Source organism: Podarcis bocagei (assembly GCF_964188305.1).
Source record: "Podarcis bocagei genome assembly, chromosome: 10".
In the NCBI taxonomy this organism is placed as follows: Eukaryota; Metazoa; Chordata; class Lepidosauria; order Squamata; family Lacertidae; genus Podarcis; species Podarcis bocagei.
The window spans coordinates 55,878,612-55,902,695 of record NC_138135.1 but is presented as its reverse complement, the minus strand read 5'-3'; the positions used below and the strand labels follow the sequence as shown (position 1 = coordinate 55,902,695).

General features: G+C 43.4%; 1 protein-coding gene across 5 annotated transcripts in view; it reads left to right on the top strand.

Moving 5' to 3' along the window:
• DOCK4 (dedicator of cytokinesis 4) overlaps positions 1-24,084 on the top strand; it is a 262,514-nt gene that overhangs the window by 126,293 nt on the left and 112,137 nt on the right. For all 5 annotated transcript variants that reach the window (XM_081211364.1, XM_081211362.1, XM_081211361.1 and 2 more), the window contains exons 9-12: positions 4,494-4,575; positions 6,368-6,428; positions 12,522-12,654; positions 16,408-16,496. In XM_081211364.1, coding sequence (XP_081067490.1) covers positions 4,494-4,575; positions 6,368-6,428; positions 12,522-12,654; positions 16,408-16,496 — 365 coding nt within the window. The remainder of the gene's footprint in view (positions 1-4,493; positions 4,576-6,367; positions 6,429-12,521; positions 12,655-16,407; positions 16,497-24,084) is intronic.

Below are 24,084 nucleotides of genomic sequence, written 5' to 3'. Positions count from 1 at the left end.
TGTTGTGGGTGGGTACAATTGGTCAGCCACAACACCCGGTTGGTAGGTACCTCGAATCTGGGTATAATCTGGCCAATGGGACGCAGTTCAAACGGTTCGAGGGACCTATTTATGCCCACGCACATGACCCAGAGCTTCCTCTTTCGGCGCGTGCATTCGGAACACCCGCCCACCTCTCCCTACTTTTAGGGCTTGTTGCGCTTGACCTTGCTATGCTGTCGTGTGTTGTCTGTCGTTGGGACAGGGACATGGCAGGAATTTCCCCCACTTGGCTGATTGGCTGTTGCCATTTGGGTTTCGCCTGCCGTGTAGCAAATCATCACAACTTGTAAGGTTGCGGATAGGCTCTGGTTCAGGTGATAGGGATGGGAGAACGCTCTCGCCATCCCTTTGTGAAGGGTATTCTGTTAAAGGAATTCAGGGACTTGGTGGTTTGGTCAACCCCTGTTAGGGGGTTGTGCCCATGCCTTAGTCTAGGGGACATTTGGGTGGTGGACTTAGCCCATTCCTGGCTTTCCGCTTATCCAGGTGTTCACCCTTGGCTGACCTATGCTGGTGCCCTGGGACAGCGCTGCCTGCAAGGGTGCAGGGAGCTAGTCGAACCAGAGCCTATGCAACCAGTCACTTTCTGTAATCAATAAAGTTGTGGCCTAAATTCTGCCAAAAATCAAACCAAAAATTTGAGTCAAGTGGGAATTTATTTAGGGGGGAGGTTTATGGGTCTGAACACGCAAACCGGCGCAGCGTGGCGCATGGACTCGCTTCTGCGGTGCCGGAAATTGCATCTGCGCAGATGCCAAAAAACACACCATGCAGACGCCAAAAATCGCAGGCTTGCGCGCTCACGCGCGCACACAATCCGGCCCACAAAGGGATCTCCGTGGGACCGATCTGCCCCATGCAAGATAAACCTTTTCGACCCCTGCTCTAGAAGGTGAGAGAGATGAACATGGATCAGGTGATAATAAGCTAGAAGTTTGTGACGGGAGATGCAACTTACTACAGGAGTGTTTTCAACAAGTTTTTTCTTTTAAACACACTTTAAAGCAAGCTTGCTAAGTAGGTGGCAGACAATCAGCTAAATATATATTTAAGTGCATGTTTTTAATTTCTTCAACTTGCAGAGGCCTGGGTTTTGTCAGGTGAGGGGGGTTACTGGTGACAGTCTAGAAATGTGCTAGCTGAGATATTTTTAGTACTGTGGCTGATCAGAGTAGGGCTTACATTTGAGAACATTCAATTAATTTTACAACGCACACGCATAAATTCATAGAAACACATTGCGAAGTAGAGCGCATCATAGGCATTCACAATAACTGCTCTTGATTTTGGTGACAGAGTTGGACAGATGAACATAAAAAGGAAAACACGTCAGGCAAATATCCTAAAAAGTGCTGTTCTTCTAGCCATCAGCTTTTAATCCAGGAGTGTGATTAATGCTAGCACGCATCTCATGGTGTACTGGTCACTATCTTTTCAGCATCTCACCTGCAGAGCGACAAGTTAGATCAGGGGTCAGCAGCCTTTTTCAGCTGTGGGCCGGTCCACCGTCCCTCAGACCATGTGGTGGGCCAGACTATATTTTGGGGAAAAAATGAACAAATTCCTATGCCCCACAAATAACCCAGAGGTGCATTTTAAATAAAAGGACACATTCTACTCATGTAAAAACATGCTAATTCCTGGACTATCTACAGGCCGGATTTAGAAGGCGATTGGGCCACATCCGGCCCCCGGGCCTTAGGTTGCCTACCCCTGAGTTAGATGGAAAAATTGCTTGTTATGTATGGATCCTCAAAGACAACGTTTACATAATCTTATTTGTTCAAAGTCCTGTTTCAAAGTGCTAGTTTTGACACTAGGCCCATTTCCGTGTGCCACCTCGAAAGGAGGCCCAGAAGATAGTGACAGAACAGGCCCTCTATGGAATGCTTTCCTAAGGGAAGCCCACCAGACACCAACATTGTCATTGTTTCTGTGTGAAGCAGCATTGCTGTAATTCCTGAGGAGCGTTTATGTAGGGGGCGGAGTTACCATACTGTTCTCACCCAAAATCAAGATTTAGTGCCTTTCCTTCTGGGCCACCAGCATGTGACTGTAGATTTGCTTCAATCTTTGGAGACTGAGCTCTTCCATGGTACCACCTTGGCTGCAGTGCCAACCCTGCCACCTGACAGAGTGAGATCACCCCAAGGACCAGCCTCTCTATACCCAAGATGGTTACCAGGTACCCTTGGGCCTGGTACTCCAGCAGAGGTGGCCAATGTCCTTGTTGCCCCCCCCCTCCATTCTTCCCTCACCCTGGCCTCGTGATCTGAGCAGCACCAGGGAGTTGAATCTAGCTACCGTTTTAATGCTGGTGTTGTAGCATAGTTTTGAGGAATCGTGTGCTGTTTGCCCTCTCGAACCTGAAACCAGTTCTGGCCCTCAGGCTGAGCAACATTTTCCCCGTGAGAGGATCCTGCCGATATAAGATCCTGTTCTTCTATTCCTCCCACATTCTTGCTAAAGGAATTTGGCCTGCATGCCCTGGACTACACTTCCTGCTTCTCATCTTTGGCTGCTGCTTAGCTGTTGACCCTTGCTTGTCCTGGACAGTGTTTTTCACCTCTTGGCCCCTTCAGACTGATGGTCACCTCTCCCCAAACTCGGAAACCCAACCACTTGGGGCTTGATTTCCTGCCAGACGCTGGCAGTTGCTCCCTCGGCAACAGGAGAATTGAGCTGCATCCGTTTCAGCTTGTTTTAAAGTGAACCGCAGCAGCCAAAGTACCCCTGATGCCTGCAAATTTCCTAGTTGGAATATGAGCTGGTGAAATTAAACCTGCAGAACACAGCCTGTGAGAGTGTGATCTTCCTGAATTGCTGTTGGTTCAGCCTTGGAGAATTATACACACACACACACACACACACACACACACACACACACACACTATACTTGTACTATTAGTCCTTCTATTGTGCTTGCATAGATGTTCTGGTTGCTATTTTCATCGTTGCACATGGAAGACAGCATATGTGTGGCAGTCGCTCAGCCTTGGCAGAAGCCAAGGAAACAGCTGAAAAAGCTATAGTTAAAAAGGAATGTACGGAGTGATCTCTTATGTATGATGGGATTTGATGGTAAGATGATTGGAAGGTACAGCAAGTGAAAAAGAAAAGCCTTGCGTGGGGAGCCTGCTTTTTCTCAGTCTTAATTATTTGATCCTACTGACATTTGTTTTCTGTGGTAGCGGCTAAAATTAGATGTCAGTTTCTTAAAATTGATGCTGTTTATGGCAAAGGTGATGAACAACTGCTGGGCTACGCTAATGCGGTGCAGTCTTGTGTGTGGTTTGTCTCTGTTCATTTTGTTTTACAAAGTATACCGGGGCAAGCTTCAAGCTAAAGCAGAGGAAAGGGGTATCACTCATTTTTCCCCTTTAAAAATTGTATGTAGGTGTGTGTCTGTGTTTGCCCCCTGCCTCAACTGTTTTCCCCCTTCAAGGAAAACCTAAGGAACCTCATATCTTTTTCTTTGCAGGATGTGAAGCAGATGGGGGCTTTTTTTAGCTGAAAACAGGATGAGGGGAGGTGATTAAAAATCTCCTTCCTCACACCACTCTTGTGTGAGCTTGGCCCTGCCATGAGGCAGTGAAGCAATCGCCTCAGGTTGACATATATTGCCTTAGGTTGGCATATTGGGGGGTGAGCAGCTGCAGTCTCTCTGGCCATTCTTCCAGAGCTCCCTGATCTATCCCCTCTGTGGGAGATTGGGAATTCTGTGTGCCACAGAAACTGTCCTACAACCACTAACCTAGCTTGCTGTTGTCGGCTACAGAGAAGGATGCTAACCAATTCTGAAGTAAAATTTTGTGCCAGTACATGGAATGGTGAGGAGGGGGAATCTCCATCCTCACATGTTCCTCAGGTAGCCATTTTTTGGGGGGACAGTCCCCTGCTCTTTAATTTGTAGCACCCACAGCTTCATTTTGTAAGATGTAATTTCACAGAACATCACAGGTGTTTTGGCCCTAGAATGACTTTAATGCCTCCCCCCCCCTCTCTCTCACACACACACTATTTTGGATGAACAGTAATGTTTTTCTTACAAACTTTGTGATTATGGCCCTTCTGATTGACCTAATATCCTATATGCGCTCATAACCTCTGAAACGATTAGCTCTGATGTGTTTCCCATTTGCTAATTTAATTAAAGAACTTTAAAGTGTCTTTAAAGATCACATCTGGCTTCAATTTAAAGTCAACATTTCTTGAAACCATTGCACCATTTCCCTGGAATTCTAGATTTTCACTTCAAATAATCTCTCTTTTGCCACACAGCAAGAAGGTTTAACTTATTTGCAGCATCAGCTATGAATATTGGAAATGTGTGCTGTGGAAACAGTGACAAAAACATGTTTACTCAGATGTGTTAGATGTATTTTCTCCTTCCCTGTCTAAATTGTTTTTAATATTGCCCATTATATTACATTGCTTCTTTTCTTTTACAGCGAGAGATTTTTCTTAAAATTGAATCGGAATGGTTTGCCAAAATGTCCAGAGAAGCCAGAAAGACATTGTTCTCTTTTTGTGGTGAGTGGGTGTTTATTTTTGTCTGCATTTGGTAATTGCAAAAATAAATAAATCAAGACTTCGTTAATGGGGTTGCCTCCTTGCTGGTAGCCCAGTTATAGAAATAGAAAGCACACTACAAAGCACAAAAGAGTGGGCATAACTGTGCAGACTTATCATTCATTTTGTCCAGCATCCTTCCACTGGGTACCAGCAACTGTGCCAAATAGGTATGACAGCCACCTTGATAAGTTGAATGTGTGGTTTTTTTCTGTACCTTACTTGCCAAATCAAAGAAATCTCTTGCAACCCAAGGCTACACAAGTTCAATGGGGCTTCCTTTCTGGGAAGCAGACTTAAAGCCACATTTTAAGAAGTAAACCTCATTTGATTTCTGCAGAACTTGAGAGCCAGTCCAATTTAACAGAGAGGGTTAGGGAACTGGGTTATATTGATTGCAAGATGAATATACTCATTTCAGGTTTGATGGGTAGTCTTTTACTGACTTCCGCTTACCCCATCACCAATGGCATTCCTTGTCTTTGAGGCAGTTACAGCCCTTTCGATATTTCACGATGTGTTTTCCATCTTGAAATACTGTGTCCAGTTCTGAGTGCCACAATTTAGGAAGTATATTGACAAGTTGGAATGTGTGCAGAGGAGGACAACCAAGGTGATCAAGGGTCTGAAAGCCAAACCTTATGAGGAACGGTTGAGGGAGATGGGTATGTTTAGCCTGGAAAAGAAGAGACAGAGAGGAGATACAATAGGTAAAGGTAAAGGTAAAGGGACCCCTGACCATTAGGTCCAGTTGTAAACGACTCTGGGGTTGTGGCGCTCATCTCACTTTATTGGCCGAGGGAGCTGGCGTACACTTCCGGGTCATGTGGCCAACATGACTAATCCGCTTCTGGCAAACCAGAGCAGCGCATGGAAATGCCGTTTACCTTCCCGCTGGAGTGGTACCTATTTATCTACTTGCACTTTGACGTCCTTTCGAACTGCTAGGTTGGCAGGAGCAGGGACTGAGCAACAGGAGCTCACCCCTTTCCGGGGATTTGAACCATCGACCTTCTGATTGGCAGGTCCTAGGCTCTGTGGTTTAACCCACCGTGCCACCTGCGCCAAACCTTATGAGGAACAGATGAGGGAGCTGGGTATGTTTAGCCTGGAAAAGAGGAGACAGAGAGGAGATACAATAGCCATCTTCAAATACCTAAAGGGCTGTCACATGGAGAATGGAGCAAGCTTATTGTCTCCTGCTCCGGAGACTAGGACCCAAACCAATGGATTCAAGTTGCAAGAAAGGAGATTCCGGCTAAACATCAGGAGAAACTTTCTGATAGCAAGAGCTGTTCCCACAAGAGGTGGTGCACTCTCTTTCCTTTTCTAAGCAGAGGTCGGATTGCCATCTGCTATGTGTGATCTAGTTGAAATTTCTGCATTGCTGTGGGTTGGACAAGATAACCCTAGGTGTCACTACCAACTCTACAATTCTATGATCATGCATATCTGATGGATGGGACACACACTAGTTTCGAAATCCTGCATGGTACTAGCTACAGTTCAGCAATGTTCTGATATAAGTACGGTATATGCCATTGATGCTTTTAGGTTTCAATCTTAAACACACACTAGTTCCAGTGACACAATGGGACTTATTTCTGAGCAAACATTTCTGTGAGTCAATCAAATACATTGAAGCTACCACCTCCTTGTTTCTTTATTTCCTAGACACAAGTAAACTTAGAAAAAGTATACAGTAATAACACAACAAAATTTAATAATTGTAGACTGTTCTGATTCTCTACAGGACTTGGGAAGCAGTGAGCTCAGGAAAGACATCTACATCACTGTGCACATTATACGGATTGGTATGTACACTTGTTTCCCCAAAACCTTTACGTAAGAAGATGTTAGATAATGTGATAATTTCAGGCCGCGTGTTTTCACTGTGCAGTGATGGTTATCCTTATTGTCACTGCTGCTGGGCCACCACTTAGCACTCGGGATGCCCTACATTGAAATATTAATAATACTTTCAGACAGGGTTCTTCTCGTGTAATAATGCTCAACTGTGGTTTAGGGCCATGGTTCTTTAGCATTACAAGAATGAGCTGGAATGAGCTTTGCATATGACTTCTCCCTTCCTCCCCGCTCCTCCTCCAGTGAGGCCACAGTAAAGAGATAAGAAGCTTCCACTTTCGTTTTATAGATCACCCTTAGTTTAATATGTCTTACAAGCAGTGCTTTTTTTTCTGGGGGGACGCAGGAGTACACATACCCCTAAACATTTTGTGAATCTAAGTTTGGCCTCATTGAGGGGCAGTAGTTCAATATGAGTAGGAAAATGATAGTACCCCTAAACATTTTTTTTTTTTAGGAAAAAAAGCACTGCATATAAGCCTTAGCCTATGCTTAAGTTTCAACTAATTTCAGCTAACTGTGGTTAGTTGAAACACAATGAACTACAATTTGAAGTTGGTTTGTTCCTACTAACCCTAGTTAAGATTTACCACAGATTGTTGTGGCTGGAAAAACCAGTGTTAGCATTATGTGTGAGCTAGCCCAGAAGCAATCTCCAAGCTACTTTAGGTATGAACTAGATAATCATTTTGTGGTAAAATTGAGATGAGAGAGAGAAATTGATATATTTATTTTAGATATTTCTACAGTGGCTTTTGGTTTTAAAAGCTCTCTAAAAGCAAAAAAAGCACAATAAATGTAACAAACAAACAAAAAAATCATCAGGAAAAAAGCTACATATCTGGGAGGAAGGTTCTAATTTACGCTTCTCTCTGACATGCCATTTTTCTGTGTGAAGGGATCTTTTTTCATGAGAACACTAAAGAAAAAAAATATCCTGCTTGCCATCTGAAGTGATGGATCCACAAGATAAATTATTCATCTAGACTAGGTTTTGGAAGTAGGAGGAGGGGAAAGACACACTGATCGAAATTAACAATGGATCTCATAAAATTGCTTGGGAAATGGCCACCAAGCAGCCAGCCTTATTTGGTCTTCTGCCTACACAAAATAATTTTCCTACGCTTCACAGATAATTTTCCTTACGGAAAAAGGCACATTACACCATGTGCCAACTGTAATGTGTGGGAAATGTGCACATTTGTACAGTGGTACCTCAGGTTACAAACACTTCAGGTTGCAGACTCCGCTAACCTGGAAGTAGTACATCGGGTTAAGAACTTTACCTCAGGATGAGAACAGAAATCATATGGCGGCGGCGGAGTGGCAGCAGGAGGCCCCATTAGCTAAAGTGGTACCTCAGGTTAAGAACGGTTTCAGGTTAAGAATGGACCTCCGGAACAAATTAATTTCATAACCAGAGGTACCACTGTATTTTGTCTCACACATATGTAGGAAATAATTTTGTGTATGCTGGCAGTTCTGTGACTGAACTTATCAGTATGACATATTTTTTGCTGCCTGATACCTGGACCTTGTTTTATTATTATTTTAAAAGCACTGGGTCATAGTATGTGATGATTTTTAAATAGCTGCCACCAGCTGACACTGGTGAACTTCAGAGAGAGAGAGAGAGAGAGAGAGAGAGAGAAGGAGGAGGAGGAGAATAATGGAATCAGGCTTATTAACAGGCATGGGGAGTCTGGATCTCTCAATTCCTCCTAGGCCTGCTATTGTTACCCTTATTGTGCCTTCCTTGGTTCCTGAAATTGCCTTTTTTCTGGTAACACCAGTCTATCTTGTATATGTGGGTGTGTGCATGAATAAAAACATTTATTTCCTTCTTAGAACAGTTTATCATATGGTTAACATTATTCTAGACAAATCTGATTTAATCCGAATACAATGTTAAGGTAGTGTAGGAGAGAAGAGTGGTTAATCTCCTTATTTAAAGAAGCTGTCATATGGATTTCATTGAGTTAACTCCAGTAATCTTCCCCTATCATCCACAGTGGCTGCTTTCTCCTCCTCCTCCTCCTCCTCCTCCTCCTCCTCCTCCTCCTCCTCCTCCTCACCTCTAGCCAATTTGGCATTTTATGCCTTCCATTTTGAAATGCTGAATGCATCTTTATCTATTCTGCTGTTGAACATACTATATCTGGGGCAATACATGTGTCAAAAATTGTCTGACTTTGGTGAACGATACAGTATTAGAGTTCCGTTATTGAACCTTGCAAGTGTAATCCAATACGACAGGTGCAAATACTCTAGCAGGAACCCCAACTCACTAATGTGTTTCTAGCTGCTGTTATTTGTGCCACTACTGTTCCATAGGTAGCTTGCTGTGGAAACTCATCTGGATCCTGATATTTTGAATGCTTCAGGTTGGAGTGTGATTGGGCTCCAACAGGAATCAAACAACAGGAATCAAATATTTAGTCTATTGAACCATTATAAGCCAATGATTGAACCGCTTACTATTCCCCCACCCCCCAAAAAAAAGATTATCATGGATGCTCTGCTAGGAGAGGGCTTCAGGAAGTAAACTTGTAGTACAAAATAACCTGTTCGAATCCAAAATAATCTAGGGCAAATATCATCCGTCAGCCAAGGAGCTAAGGGCTATTCGGTTGTTTATGCGATCTGTTATTAGCCAACTTGAGAATGATTTGATCAAAAGCAGGATATAAATCTAAACAAACACACATATTGAAGATTTTAGAAATGCTGCCTATGAATGTTAAACCAAAGACTTAGTATTCTCCTCACTGCATTTTCTGTTTAAGCTGCATCTGTTCAGCCACTGATGGCTTCTGATCTTGCAAAGCCTAGAATAGACTGCTGTGTGTTTTCCATTTCACCGCAGTCAGGCCCCAGTGCAGGTTTTTAAGGGCAGGCAGCACATCTTATTTTAACACAAAGAAGAAGTGACAGGCAGAAGAAGCAAGCAACAGTGTAGATTGTTGGGAATAATGTGCCTTTTGTCACCACATAAATTAAACATATAGCTCATGTGGATTTATGAGAGAGCGGGAGAGAGAGAGCAATCACACAAACTGTTGAAAATTTGTCAAAACAGTAGTAATCCAGATTGAAGTGCAACTTTTGTGAACATGTGGTTGAAAGTCAGTATTTGTCTCCATATGCTCTTTAACAATTAAATAGTTTTTGCTTAAATCTTCATTTGTAGTCCTGGTAATCTTTCTTCTTTTTATCCATTATCATCATTGTCTTCCACATTCTCATGTACCACCTGGGGCAGAAACTTGTGGGTACCAGGTAGGCTTCAGAAAGTCAGCTAGGCTGACAGAGAGAACATGCAACAATAGGTAATAAATTCAGATTCTGGCTGGCCAGGTTGAAGTAGGAAGTGGAACAGTGTAGCACTCTCTGTGATAAACTGTGCAGCACCATGGATAGCTCCATGTCTGCCAGAAACTTTGCTCTGACGAAGCCCAACTCCTAGACTGAGTCAAACTACCGTATTTTTCGCTCTATAACACGCACCAGACCATAACACGCACATAGTTTTTAGAGGAAGAAAACAAGAAAAAAAATATTCTAAATGAAATAGTGGATATTTGATTTTTGTGGTTCATGCTGTGGCCACAGACATGTGATCTGACAGTGAGTTTGGAGTAGCCCAATGCAAAAATCCTGAGGATCCACGTGGATCCATGCTTTGTAACCACGGAGGAGGGAAGGAAGGGGAACCATGGATCCTCTGCTCACGACTGCAGCAGATCCCCCCCGCCACCCGCAGGCATTCGCTCCATAACACGCACAGACATTTCCCCTTACTTTCTAGGAGGAAAAAAGTGAGTGTTATGGTGCAAAAAATACGGTATTCCTTGCCCTATGTAGCACAGCTATGCCTCTTATTTTTCTTAGATTAAGTACAGCTACAAGGAGAGCCCAGTTATCAGAATCACAGCATGTAGATGGTGAAAGTCTATCCCTTATCTCGCTCTCTGTGAGCTCCCTTAATATGACCGCCCTCACATGACTATGATATAGATAAAAAATTGGTGCCTGTTGGGACTCACCCTCTCCCAGCCTTGATATTTGCTTGGTCATGGCTATAATAATAATAATAATAATAATAATAATAATAATAATAATAATAATAATATTTATATCCCGCCCTCCCCAGCCGAAGCCGGGCTCAGGGCGGCTAACAACAATAAAACAGTACAAAAGTACAGCATAAACAACATTCTAAAATCATTCATTATAAAATTAATTAATTCAAGCCACTGGCAACCATTGGGCCAGAGCTCCGCAAAGATTGCCGAGGGAGGGAGCCAGGCTGTGCCCTGGCCAAAGGCCTGGTGGAACAGCTCTGTCTTGCAGGCCCTGTGAAAAGATGTCAAGTCCCGCAGGGCCCTGGTCTCTTGTGACAGAGTGTTCCACCAGATCGGAGCCACAGCCGAAAAAGCCCTGGCTCTGGTTGAGGCCAGCCTAACTTCTCTGTGGCCTGGGACCTTCAAGATGTTTTTATTTGAAGACCGTAAGTTTCTCTGTGGGGCATACCAGGAGAGGCGGTCCCGTAGGTACGAGGGTCCTAGGCCGTATAGGGCTTTAAAGGTTAAAACCAGAACCTTAAACCTGATCCTGTACTCCACCGGGAGCCTGTGCAGCTGGTATAGCACCGGGTGAATGTGATCTCGCAGCGAAGACCTCGTAAGGAGTCTCGCTGCAGCATTCTGCACCGGCTGGAGTTTCTGGGTCAGTCTCAAGGGCAGCCCCACGTAGAGCGAGTTACAATAATCCAGTCTGGAGGTGACCGTAGCGTGGATCACAGTGGCTAGGTCAGGGCGAGAGAGGTAAGGAGCCAACTGCTTAGCTTGGTGGAGATGGGAAAATGCCGCCTTTGTTATAGCTGCAATCTGCACCTCCATGGAAAGGGAGGTGTCGGAGATTACACCCAAACTCTTAACGGACGGTGCTGGCACTAATTGCGCCCCCGCAAGAGATGGGAGTTGCCCCCCCAATCCCATATCACCCCGTCCCAGCCACAGGACCTCTGTCTTCAAAGGATTTAGCTTCAACCGGCTCCCACGTAACCATCCAGCCACAGCTTCCAAACATCTGGTCAGTGTGTCTGGGGCCGAGTCAGGATGGCCATCCATCAACAGATAGAGTTGGGTGTCATCAGCATACTGATGGCAACCCAGCCCAAAACTCCGGACAAGCTGGGCGAGGGGGCGCATAAAGATGTTGAAAAGCATTGGGGAGAGTATCGCACCCTGGGGTACTCCACACTCCAAGGAGTGGCGCGATGACAATTCCCCCCCAAGCGCCACCCTCTGTCCCCGACCAGAGAGAAACGAGCGCAGCCATTGAAGGACTGTGCCCTGAATCCCCTCGTCGGCAAGGCGGTGGTCCAGAAGTTCATGATCTAGGGGAAGAAAGGGATACATTTTGCTTCTCCACACATTGTGATCCAAATAAAAATTGCCCCCACCCCTGCAGCGGGAGCTATTTTAACAAAAGCCAAAGACATAGCTCTTTTGGGCTATGCATTAAGCATAACTTTCAGTTAAACTGTCAGGTGATCCTGACTAGGCCTGAAGTGTGTCTGGACAAACTCTGCTCAACTGGAGTTGCAAAGGAAGGTGCGTTGACACCATTATATATATATATATCTGCACCCTCAGAATTGCTCTTCTAGGAGATAGGTGAGATATCTGAGCCAGACTGGGCATCCAGGTTTTGAACCTCTGGCATGGATTCCTTTAGTTGGATGCCATTATTAGACAATTCTTTGGGGACTGCATTGTGAGTGCTTCTTGAATAAGACAAATGGAACTTAGAGTGCTCTGCCAACCTATGGTTTAATGACAGCAGTTTGAATATTTACCACCCTTTCAATGCAGTTGGTATTTGGGGGTGGGAAGGTTTGCCCAGCTGTAATCCAATAACTTTATTAAATTAAATGCTGATGTTGGCAGATATATCCTCCTCCTCCTTCTCCTGTGCACGTCTGGAAAGATACTATTTTGTGGCTCATGTGTCTTGTTTTATGTTTTGTTTGACAGGCCGAATGGGAGCTGGTGAAAAGAAAAATGCTTGCAATGTACAGTACCGACGACCTTTTGGTTGTGCAGTCCTCAGCATAGCAGATCTGTTGGCAGGAGACACAAAAGATGATCTTATTCTGAAAGTATACATGTAAGGAAATGTAAATCTGAAGTACATTAAAGTAGTCCATGGGAAGAAATTGTGAGGTCAAATTTTGTCATAGAAATTTAATCTGATGTTTTCCCTCCAGAAAGGGTTTGATTTCCAAGTTATATGTGCAGATCCACATTCATATTAAGCCATTATAGCCTATTGCGCACAGTTATCGTATAATTCTAGGTATGATACATTCTCTGAGTCTTAATATCAGTCAGTTATTAATGGCTATTTTCAGCCTCAACTCCATTCTCTGACCTGATCAAGAAATCTACCACATAGTCTATTGCAGTTAATAAAATAAAGACTTCTGTGAAAATTTAAAGAACAATAACATCATGCAAGGGAGGATGTTGCCTTATGGAAACTTGCTCTCTGAGTAAAGGTGTGGATTTAAAAGATGACACAAGAATCTTTTTTGAAGCAGCAGACTTTTTGATTTACAGAATTGTAGAACTGGAAGAGCCCTCCAAGCCCAAGCCCCTAAAAAGCTTAGAGCTATTCTTCATACTGCTTCTGCTAACCGTTTATAAGTCAAAACATCAAAATAGAATATCCTTGACTGAGCATATCTTCCTACACATCACTTGAAGGGCTCTCCCAATCTTTTGCCACCTGTATTCCTGGTAGTTTAGTTGCTACTATATTATAATATTTTCGAGCAAATTAGCAGGATACTGAGTAGTCATGAGAATTTGATCAGGTCTAACAAGACGCACATCAAGAGAGTAAGAAAGCAGACCAGAACCATACTATGTGGGTTGTTGACCTCTACTAGACTCCAGTCCTTGGTTAGCCATTCTCTGGGCAGGTTGTTGCTAGCACTTAACCATGGAACAAGGCTCTGTAGAAACACCTATCAGATGTTTGCATGGCACTTGCTAACAGCTTCTCATTTCACACAACTTTCTAAGCTGCCCAGTATCTGCTCTTATCTTGCTTCTTCTTCACTGACCAACATATTATTTTCCAGCAATTTTGGACTAGCAGTTTCAACCATAAAGCAACATTATATTTTGATGCAGTGGTGCCTAACGACACAGTACTGTTGTTAGATTCACACACAGTCAAGGTTAGTGGCTGCAAGAAGCCAGACATTTTAACAAAGCGAGTAGCTCAGCGGCAGGGCACACAGGCTGCATGCAGAAGATCCAAGATTTCGTCTCTGCTTGTCCAGCAACAGCCAGAAATGCCCCTTGGAAACTCTGGATAGCCCGTGGCCACTACAGCAAGCAGCACTGAGCACAATGTACCAATGGTTCCTTCCAATATTCCTCCATGTCTTTGTGTCCATAACATGCAGATTTTTTTTTAAAAAATATATTATTAAAGCATTTATTCGAAAGTTACAATACAGCTTTGTCCATTGCTATAATATCGCAGAATGATCCCTCCAATCCCGTTGGAGCTGTTTAGTAAATAAAGTGTAAGTTGTATTTTTGACCCAGTGGTATTATTCAGTTTCTTGGAAGCAGTGAAAAAGTATGTTTCACTCTCCTCTGACTTTGGACTTGAAAGTGTGAAATAATATTTTGGGAAATAATATGAGGGCACAGACTGCGATGTTATCAGCTGTACTCAATGGGGACTTCTGCTACTTTCAGGGTTAGTTCTCGGATTATGAATCGCCTCAGTGTCTCAAGGTCAATCCTTCACTGGACTCTTTCCCCCCCATATTATAGCTGCTGGAAGCAATGGTTGTGAAAACAATTTAGTGTGATGGAGCAAAGGCAGAATAGCTTTTATTTTACTTTAATTTTCTGACAGTTCAGCCGAAAGTGTTCTCTGCTGGATTCCTCAGCAGTAGGCAGGTTAACTTGCCAATTTTGTTCTCCTTTGAGAATGGGACTGTTTATGTGTGTGTTTTAAAAATGCAGGACAACACATAAAAAAAAGGATTCTGGCTTCCTTTAAATAACAAATACATCTTAAAATAATTGCTGAATTATGGGATTTGAGCATTTTGTTTCTGCTGCTGCTATTGAAAATGTTTCTTGCGTGGAATTGGTACTCATGGCTCCCTCTCTAGTGGCTTCCCATTTTGAGTGTGGCCACTTCAAAGAAATTGCTTTGTGGTATAATTTTCTTTGACCTTTAGTTTCAAACAATCTATACACAGTGGCCAGTCTCAATTATCTGTAAGTCATCTAGGGGGAAAGCCAGCTTGGGTGGTTTACCCCCTAGACGACTTGAGTAAGAGGTTCACAGTTTAGAGCTCATGGTCTCTAACTGCTCAGCAGGTATTCCTAAGGTGCCATTATCTGTGCATTAGAATGTGAGCAGGCTGCCATGTGTAGTTCTCCATAGTGGCCCAGTGGGCACTGTTGCTCATTAAAATGATGGGCACCCAGTCACCACAGGTCATGCTGTTTCATGCCACTGCTGGTAAGCCTATTGGGATGTGCACTGACTGATGTTGGGGAGCTGCTAATGTTGGAAAGAATCCATCGGATGGTACTTGGCTGGAGCTATCCCTAGATGCATTACTTAGAGTTCTTTGTATATAGCACTCTTTTTGAGCAATTCTCAGAAAGCTCCAGATACTGTCCTGGCCCACCCCAGCTAAGGAAGGCACATATCTGATAGTTAAGTCTTCACTGACCAAAAAGAAGCACTTACATCAACTCCCAGATGCCTGATGTCAGGGACTGGCTGGACGAAGAGGAGTGGTGGGAGGCACCAGCCGGGAAACCCCCAAGGGAAATCCTAGAGGAAGAAGACTCAGAAGCAGGGGATTGTGGTGGGACCCTGAGGAGAGGTGAGAGGGAGGAGATTGGGAGGAGGAGGCGGAGCTGGATTCTGATGGGGCAACAGGGTTTGGTGAGCAGGGAGAGCCCGTGACAGGCAGCAGTTCAGACTCTGAGGCTGAAGCAGAGGAGGCCGCTGCAGACTCCAAGGACTCTCCCTCGTCTCCTGGTCTCCAAGAATGTGCAGAGTAATGAGAAGAGCAGGCCAGAGATCCACAGATGCATTTTGAGACTGCTTGGGAAGCATCCTTTTTTTAAGGAGAAGCCTTAGACAGGGTGGAAGGCAGGGACTTTCAGTCCTGGCAACTGCTTTATAGGGGCAAGACCTACTGGGAAGGGTTGCTGAGTTGTATGCCATTTCCTTGAATAAAAAATTAACTTCATTGACGCTACCTCTTTGTGCTGACCTGCATCTGACTCCAGCCCCCCCCCCCACTTCTAGCCACTAGACTGCTGTCCCTCAGACCTGCACTCTGTGGGTCAGTTGCAGTGAGATCCTGCTCCCCGCCGGCTTCTATACCTTACCTTGATGTGTTGCCCACCTGCAACCTGAGACTCCTCCTGCATGGAGGGTGCTACTACTCTTCCTGCCTTAAGCCTCTCCTGGTTTTAGGAGACAGCGGGGCAGGGGAAGGTGGGGAGGTTACTGATCTGCCTGTTGCCAGAACAGCTTTTCCTTCCACCACATCCTGAGTGCCTTCCTCCTTCTCAGACAGCCCTAGCTGTCCCTCCTTCCCCTGCCTTAGCTCTTGACTTGTGGGCTGTGCCACACCCCATACATTACTTGTCCCCTCTCCTGGGTCACTCCCCTGATCCCCTGCCTCCCTGCCCCCAACACTCTTCGGAGCCCATAACAGATACGCATTGAAGTTGTTTCATTTCACAGTTGGTAGCGTTGGATGAGAGATACAATCCTGCCTTGGGAGATAGACCCTCTGAATTTGTTAACTAGGGAAAACATGTATCCTATTGGGATTTTAAAACACTACTCCTTTTACAGGTGTAACACGGAGAGTGACTGGTTTCAGATCCATGAGAACATCATCAAGAAGCTAAATGCTCGTTATAACCTTACAGGATCTAATGCTGGTAAGTCATCTAGCTGATTTTCTTCTGCAAAATTTGAAGAGTCAGTATGGTGTAGCAGGTAATATTTTAGCTTTCGGCGTGGCAGAACACCTGGTATCAATTCCTGCTTAACTTCTAAGCTTTCTTGGTAGCATTTTGATCCAGTCCTGAGACCCATGGCGTTTAATTGATCCCCCCCCCCCAATGTGGATAGGCTTGCCATCTTAAGCTGGTCACCATCTTTCAGCAGACGTTGCCCATACATTACCAAATAATTTTGTTTTTGCAACCATGAGGTCTGAAAATTTGCTTTTTATTTTAAAAACTGAAGGCAGAGCTTTTCAGAGAAGAATCTTCCTCTCATGAAATCGCATCATTCTCATAGCCTTCCATACAATTTTTGTCCATGAATATATAAGGTATATAAGTAGTCGTGCTAATTTAAATGCAACTAAACACAAAGAAACAGTTTAAGAAAAGAGACTCAACTAGCGCCATCAATCATATGCAATTTTTGATGTGTGTTTTCAGCAGTGCCTCACAGCATTAGCGGTCTTATCTCTGTGCATGGCATTTTGATGGGCTTTGTGATAACGGTGATTTGCTTCAGAGCACATTTTAATGTAAGGTGAATTTGCCGTTTTAAATTCATGATGCAGCGAAACCCTGGTGACATGGGAGATTTGAAAGAGTTAATGTAATGGGAAAGTCAGCATGCTGCAGTCTTAATTAAAAAGTGGTAGGGTCATGGTGTGTGCATTGCATTTAAACTTTAGTGTGTTATATTGCCCTGGCCTAAAAGAGTACTTCTTAGTCTTAATTATCCAAAAGTCATAGAGGCTGTTGTTGCATAGGTTTGGGCAGGATATGTGCATTTTTTCATGCTGCTGACTTGCACATGAGTAAGCACAAGTTCAGTGAATGAGGTTTAGATACTTTTACAGATATATTTAGAGATGCAGTTATTACAGTAAGAAACCATGCATGTGTGTGTGTTCTCCCATGATGCTTAATTTAAGCCAGAATGTTGTCTTATCCTGGTTTATGTAGTAGCTGTAACGTTAGTGAATTACAAGCTTTAAGTAATTCCATACCCAAGTGATCGATTTGGGGCTTTTTGCTAGAAATTTGAAGCATTTGAAGATTTTTTAAAAACAACAACACAATTCATTTTGGAAAATGCTGCATCAGAGATCCACGGATAACTAATTTACAACTTATATCCGTCATGCAAACTTCTATGAGCGCATGGTGCAGCCCAGAGGAATTTCTGAATCGGTTTTAATTTATTTATTCCATTATGATGGTGATTGTTATTATTAATTAGTTAAATTTGTATACCACCCTTTATTCAGATATCACAGGGCAGTTCACAACATAAAAATAGAAAATGAAAATGCAGAATACATAACAAAGCAAAAGTAAAACAAACCAATAAACCCTCTCCCACAGATACATTTAAAAGGTCATAGAATGTTAATCTGCCAAACGCCTGGTTGAAGAGAAATGTTTTTGCCTAGCACTTTAAGATATGTAATGAAGGCGCCAGGCGAACTTCCCTGGGGAGCAGTGGCGTAGCGTGGGGGGTGCAGGGGGGCCCGGCCGCACCGGGCGCAACATCTGGGGGTTAGGGTTAGGGGGCGCAAATCCACGGGTTAGAGGGTGCAAATCCATGGGTTAGGGGGCGCAAATTACTTGTGCTGACAACCCACGCTACACCACTGCTGGGGAGAGCATTCCAGAAATGGAGCCACTGAAGAAAAGGCCCATTCCTGTATTGCCATCTTCCTGGGAGGCACCTGAAGAAGGGCCTCAGATGATGATTTCAGGGTCCAGGTTGGTTCATGGTCCTTGAGGTATTGTGATCCTGAGCTGTTTATTCTGCCTTTCTTCCATGATGGACCACAACTTACCAGGGCTCCCAGGCAATCTTCCACCTAGCTCCAGAGCTGCATAGTTTCATCAAGATTTAATTGCCTCCAAATGATGCCCCAAGACAGCATTAATATCAGAGTCCTAAATACATTTACTGGCAGTGTAAGCCCCAACACAGCATGTCTTAGTTCTAAGCAGAGGTGTATATGATTGTCCTGTAGGTGACATATTAGTCCATTTCCGTATTGATGTTTGTTCTTGTAGGGTGACAATATCGAAATCTTATAAACACCCTTTTCTCAATTCTGTGTGTGTGCATTGAGGCCTTTCATTTCATTGAACAGACTTTCTCTGAACCTGTATGGTATTAAATACATAAAGGTAAAGGACCCCTGACAGTTAAGTCAAGCTGTGAACGACTTTGGGGTTGCGGTGCTCATCTCACTTTACAGGCTGAGGGAGCTGGCGTTTGTCCGCTCCGCAGACAGTTTTTCTGGGTCATGTGGCCAGCATGACTAAGCCGCTTCTGGCGCAACAGAACACCGAAACCAGAGCAGTACACGGAAATGCCATTTATCTTCCTGCCGGAGCGGTACCTATTTATTTACTTGCACTTTTGGGGGTACTTTTGAACTGCTAGGTTGGCAGGAGTTGGGACCGAGCAATGGGAGCTCACCCCATCACGGGGATTTGAACCACCTACCTACTGATCAGCAAGCCTAAGAGGCTCAGTGGTTTAGACCACAACGCCACTTGCGTCCCTATTAAATACATACCCTCACTCAAATAGTAAAAATGTGCCTACAACATGGGCTCATAATTTGCAGCTGAGGTCGGCTGGTTGATTGTCAGCTCTTTATAGTACAGTGGTGCCTCGCAAGACGAAAATAATTCATTCTGCGAGTCTTTTCGTCTTGTGATGTTTTTCGTCTTGCGAAGCACGGTCCGTCGCAACTGCGCCCCTTCAAGCGGCTTTAAGAAAAAAGCGCAAGACGTTTCCGTCTTGCGAAGCAAGCCCATAGGGAAATTCGTCTAGCGAAGCAACGCAAAACCGAAAAACCTTTTCGTCTAGCGAGTTTTTCGTCTTGCGAGGCATTCGTCTTGCGGGGCACCACTGTAAATTATGTGGAAATTGTATTATAGATCTTTTGGTGCAAGGCGAAGCTGGCACCATAACATCTAGAAAATGTTCTCTTCTGGCCTCTTTCCACTGCTGTTTTTCTAGAAAAAAAAAGAGGTGCCGAAATTCACCATGAACACCTCTTCCATTGATCTCTTCACATGGCAATGGTGCCCACCAGCAGTGGTGCCAGAACCCACCTAAGAGGAGCTTTCACTGAGTTATAGCTGACAAAAATCCCTGCCTCTTTCTATAGAATACATTTGTTACCATATTGATGATGAGCATCTTCCTGCTCCCATCAAGGAGGAAAGGAACATATTTACTGCAACCTTCTTGAATTTGGCTCTCTTTCAAGTGTTTTGGACCTCAGTTCCCATTGATAAGAAGAGCCCCACTGGATCTGGGCAAAGGTCCATTCAGTCCAGCATCCTATTTTCAAGGACGATTTGCCTGGGCCTGATGGGAACTGCAGTCCACAACGTGTAGTGGGCACCAAGTTAGGAAACGCTGATTTAGTGACATGTGACCGATCATTCTTTTCTCTGTAACCATCCCAAGCTATCTTTTGTTAGGTCTCTGATTCAGCTTGTTCTTGAATATGTCTCCGCTTAGTTCAGAAATACATCAACAGCACTTGAAGAGTTGTGTTTTATACCCACTCTCCCTGGCACCCATACGTTAGAGTGCTTTTGTATAATTGCTTTTGCACTCTTGTGACAGGATATTAATCTGCCATTTTAATCCTTCATTACACTTCTGAGGCAAGGAGATTATGTACATTAGATTTTGATGTGTTTAAACATCAATTGTCACCGAAGGCTGCTGTTAGAAAGAAATTCAAGGCAGGAATGGTGCTGAGATCTTTGTGATTCAACATAAATACACACAGCATGGAAGCATTTCACTTTGTTCTCAATAAAAGAAAAGCCAAGGCAAATGAACTTTGGAGATTTTTTTTGCTTGGTAATTATTGCTCAATTAGCTTTAATTATGACTTGACTGTAGAAGAGACGTATTTTGAGATTTTTGATTAAAATAAAATAAAAGCTATGCACATATATCTAGTCTGTGGATGATTATTATTTTTATTTTAGATTATTCTTTTAAAGATTTAGAAACATGGGGCCCTGTTTAGAATTTAGAAAGATAGGGATTCTCTGAATAACACTATTTCTTAAGGGGTAGGAGATAGCAAAGCAAATGAAACAATAGGCGTAATTTCATTGGCCATTTGCACTGTCAGTCAGTGGCTTGATTTCAACATAACATAACATAACATAACACTTAATTATGGTTTAGTGTTACTCATGCACTCTCCCTTCTTTGTCCTTTTTTGATGCAACCACGAGGAAGAGATAAGAAGCTTTCATTTCTGTTTTCAACTAAGTTCAGATGCCATTATGTAAACAGTGGTATATCAATCCAGGATCAGAAACTGTTTGTCTGGATTTGCACATAAGGACAAGCCATGGTTACTTGAAAATGGAATTCCCATGCAATGTTCATGTTTTGAAATTAATGGTCAGCTAAGGCACTTGAGTATTGACTAGAAATCAAGATATTGGAAATAATACATTTTGCTTCTCACAGCATGAGAGGGAGAGCACACTCTGATCTTCAAGATGAGCAATGCTTTGCCTCCCAGTTTATTTTGACAGCATTCAGACACAATGATAGACTGTAGCTTAGCATTACAAGAACAAGCTTCAAGCTTGTTGTGAGTTTTCTACTCCCTTCTCCTCTTCGGACCAGAAAGTTTTGCTTACAGTGTATATATCTTCATGACTCAAATCTCAGGAAGCCATGCGCGAAAAGATGATTTAAAATACAACCATTACTTCTGAGCCAATATAATTATTGAGGTGAGCACTGACTCATGATGAGGAGTAAGTAGTTAGTCATAGCAGGTGGTGATAGGACACAGCATGGTTTCCATGAGTTGGTTTTGACCTCTCACGTTTGACAAGCACTGCTTGTGGGGGGGATTTAGGATAACTGAAAGACAAATTTCTCTGTGACATAGAACCAACTGATGGAAACGTCGTATGGGGCCATTCTGGCAGCCTTATCTGGTTCCTTGCCCATCTTACGCACGTTTAGCAGAAGCCTCACAGTTATAAGAGAGGGGACAATCTGCCATTCATAATATAAAAGCCAGCTTCCAATTCCAGTGTGACTAAGGAACAGAAACCAGGACCAGGCCTTGCAGAAGAAGGGGCGAACCTATGATGATGGAACTGGCTCCGTTTCCTAAGACACCCATTGAAGTCTCTAGTACCTTGTACAGTAATTAGACTGCCGTTTGGGACACAGCTGCTGCCGGATGGTGGAAGTGGTGGATTCCAGGCCCTTCCTCAGGTCATGTGCTTCTAAGAAGCAAGTTTAGCCTCTGATTCTTGAGCAGGGGTGGGGGACCTCATGACCAGGGGGCCAGGTGTGGCCCTCCACAGGCCTTTCAACTCGGCCCTCAGAACTCTCCCCAGACCATGCCCTGCTTTTTGCTGGGCTGGAGTGTGTGCTTGTGTAATTCTTGCTTTTCTGGATGGAAGACAGAGGGGTGTGGGGGTGAAAACTAGCTTATAGATAGGTAAAATGTACTTTCATTGCTCCTCCCACTTTTGCCTCTGGCCCTGCCCACCGATGACATATAGCTTACTGACAATATTGCCTGGAAGGGTTCCCAGGTTTAACCCTTCACTCCCTCCTAAGTACATAAACGGCTATCACTCATGCCTGAAGGTAAAAGTAGCAAGATGTCATGTTATCTTTTTCTCCCTCCCACACCTTCCATTCCTTGACTTTTCTTGCATCTCATGAGTGTGACACTCTTCTAATTATGTATGAAGACGTGAATTTATCTTTGGTTCCTTGCTCTTTGGCCCATTGTGAACTTCATGCCATGATTTCCTGTAGAACATAGCAAAGCTAAGGCATTTTCCCCCTTCAAATTCTACATTGTAAGCTCCTCAAGGCAAAGACTTGACTTGTTACTCTGTAAAGCGCCATGGTGGCATTATATTATGAAATAATAATAATAATGAGATGGAGGTAAAATCTGCCCCCTTCCTGCAACCTTACGTTGCATAGTTCTGCTTTGCCCAAAGGAGCCCCATTTAGTGGTTCTGGAGTGGACAACATGGTGGTCTTAATCCGTTGTTGTCCTCCAGCCTCCATCAGCCCTGACCAGCATGGTTGATGTTCATGGATAATAGACATTGTAGTCCAGCAATGTCTAGAAGGCAGCACGTTGGCTACACCTGTAAAGTGGTAATACATTTGTATGCACAGAGGTGTCTGAAATCGATGCAATGTTTCCCCACCCATTCTGCATATCGTAATGATGAGCATGAGTCTTGCTGCACACAAATTGCGCCGGTTCTGCTCGATCCGCACTGCTCATTTATCGGTCAGAAAATTTCCACACTTCCACCCTCATTATTTTCACTGACTGCAATGCAATGTATTGTATTTCCCCTCTCATTATTTGCACTGGCTATAATAATCTAACACAGCCAAGTGTTCGAGCTGCTATGTGTGCAGCTGGATGCTCAAGCCATGATTATCTTCCTACGCCAGCTTATACTTTGTTTACATTTTAATGCTATTAAAATTCTGCTAGATTGGAAAGGTGTTTCGTTATATTGTTATAGCAATCTAAACAAGAAGATAATGTTCTATTGACTAAGCTCACTTTGAACGCCCTTGCAGCAATGGCTTAAGGTAATTGACAGCTACAGTTTTATTAAAAAATTCTATTATATAGGACATTCAGTAGCTGCCTTGTACCAATAAACTCTATTGTTAGCATCTCAGGCTATCATTCATCCTGTTTCAGTGGTACCTGAATTGTGCAACTTCAAAAAATGTAGTTCTATTATGAAGCATAAAGACTTCACGTAAAATTTGCTTGTAGAAAGCCTGGAAGGCAGTTGAAACCCTAGTTAAACTTGACACCTTTTCAGATATCTGTGCTATACCTTGTACTTGGTACAATATATACAGTATATATAAAATGGTTTCTCAACAATGGAGCAAACCTTGCATGAAAGTGAGTACTGGTCTCACGTGGCTTCAGTATATTTAAAAGGTAATACAGTGCCTGTCTGGTCCCAGTGGTCTTGGAATTTGCTCAGGCCTTATTAACACTTTATGTGCAAATGAGCTGGCCCACACGTTCGTTTAGTAGGCTCGCAAACATGGCTCACTTCTGATTCTTTGCACTCCGAGGAATAGCAGGTTGCAGCAGTATTCAGGAAAGCTTTTTCATCAACTGGAAAGAGGGTTGCAATGCTTTTTATCAGGAGCCAAATCAAGATGCTGGTACTTAGATTTTAAAGTTGTAAATGACTTGGGACCTCAACACCTGAACAAGTAAGTGCCTATTTCACATAAACTCCAACATTTCTCCAAAGAAAATAGGGACACCCCAAATAATAATAATAATAATAATAATAATAATAATAATAATAATAATAATAATAATAATAATTTTATATATACCCCAGCTATCTGATTGGGTTGCCCCAGTCACTCTGGGTGGCTTCCAACACATATAAAAACATAACAAAACATTAAGCATTTAAAAGCTTCCCTATACAGCCTTCAGGATCA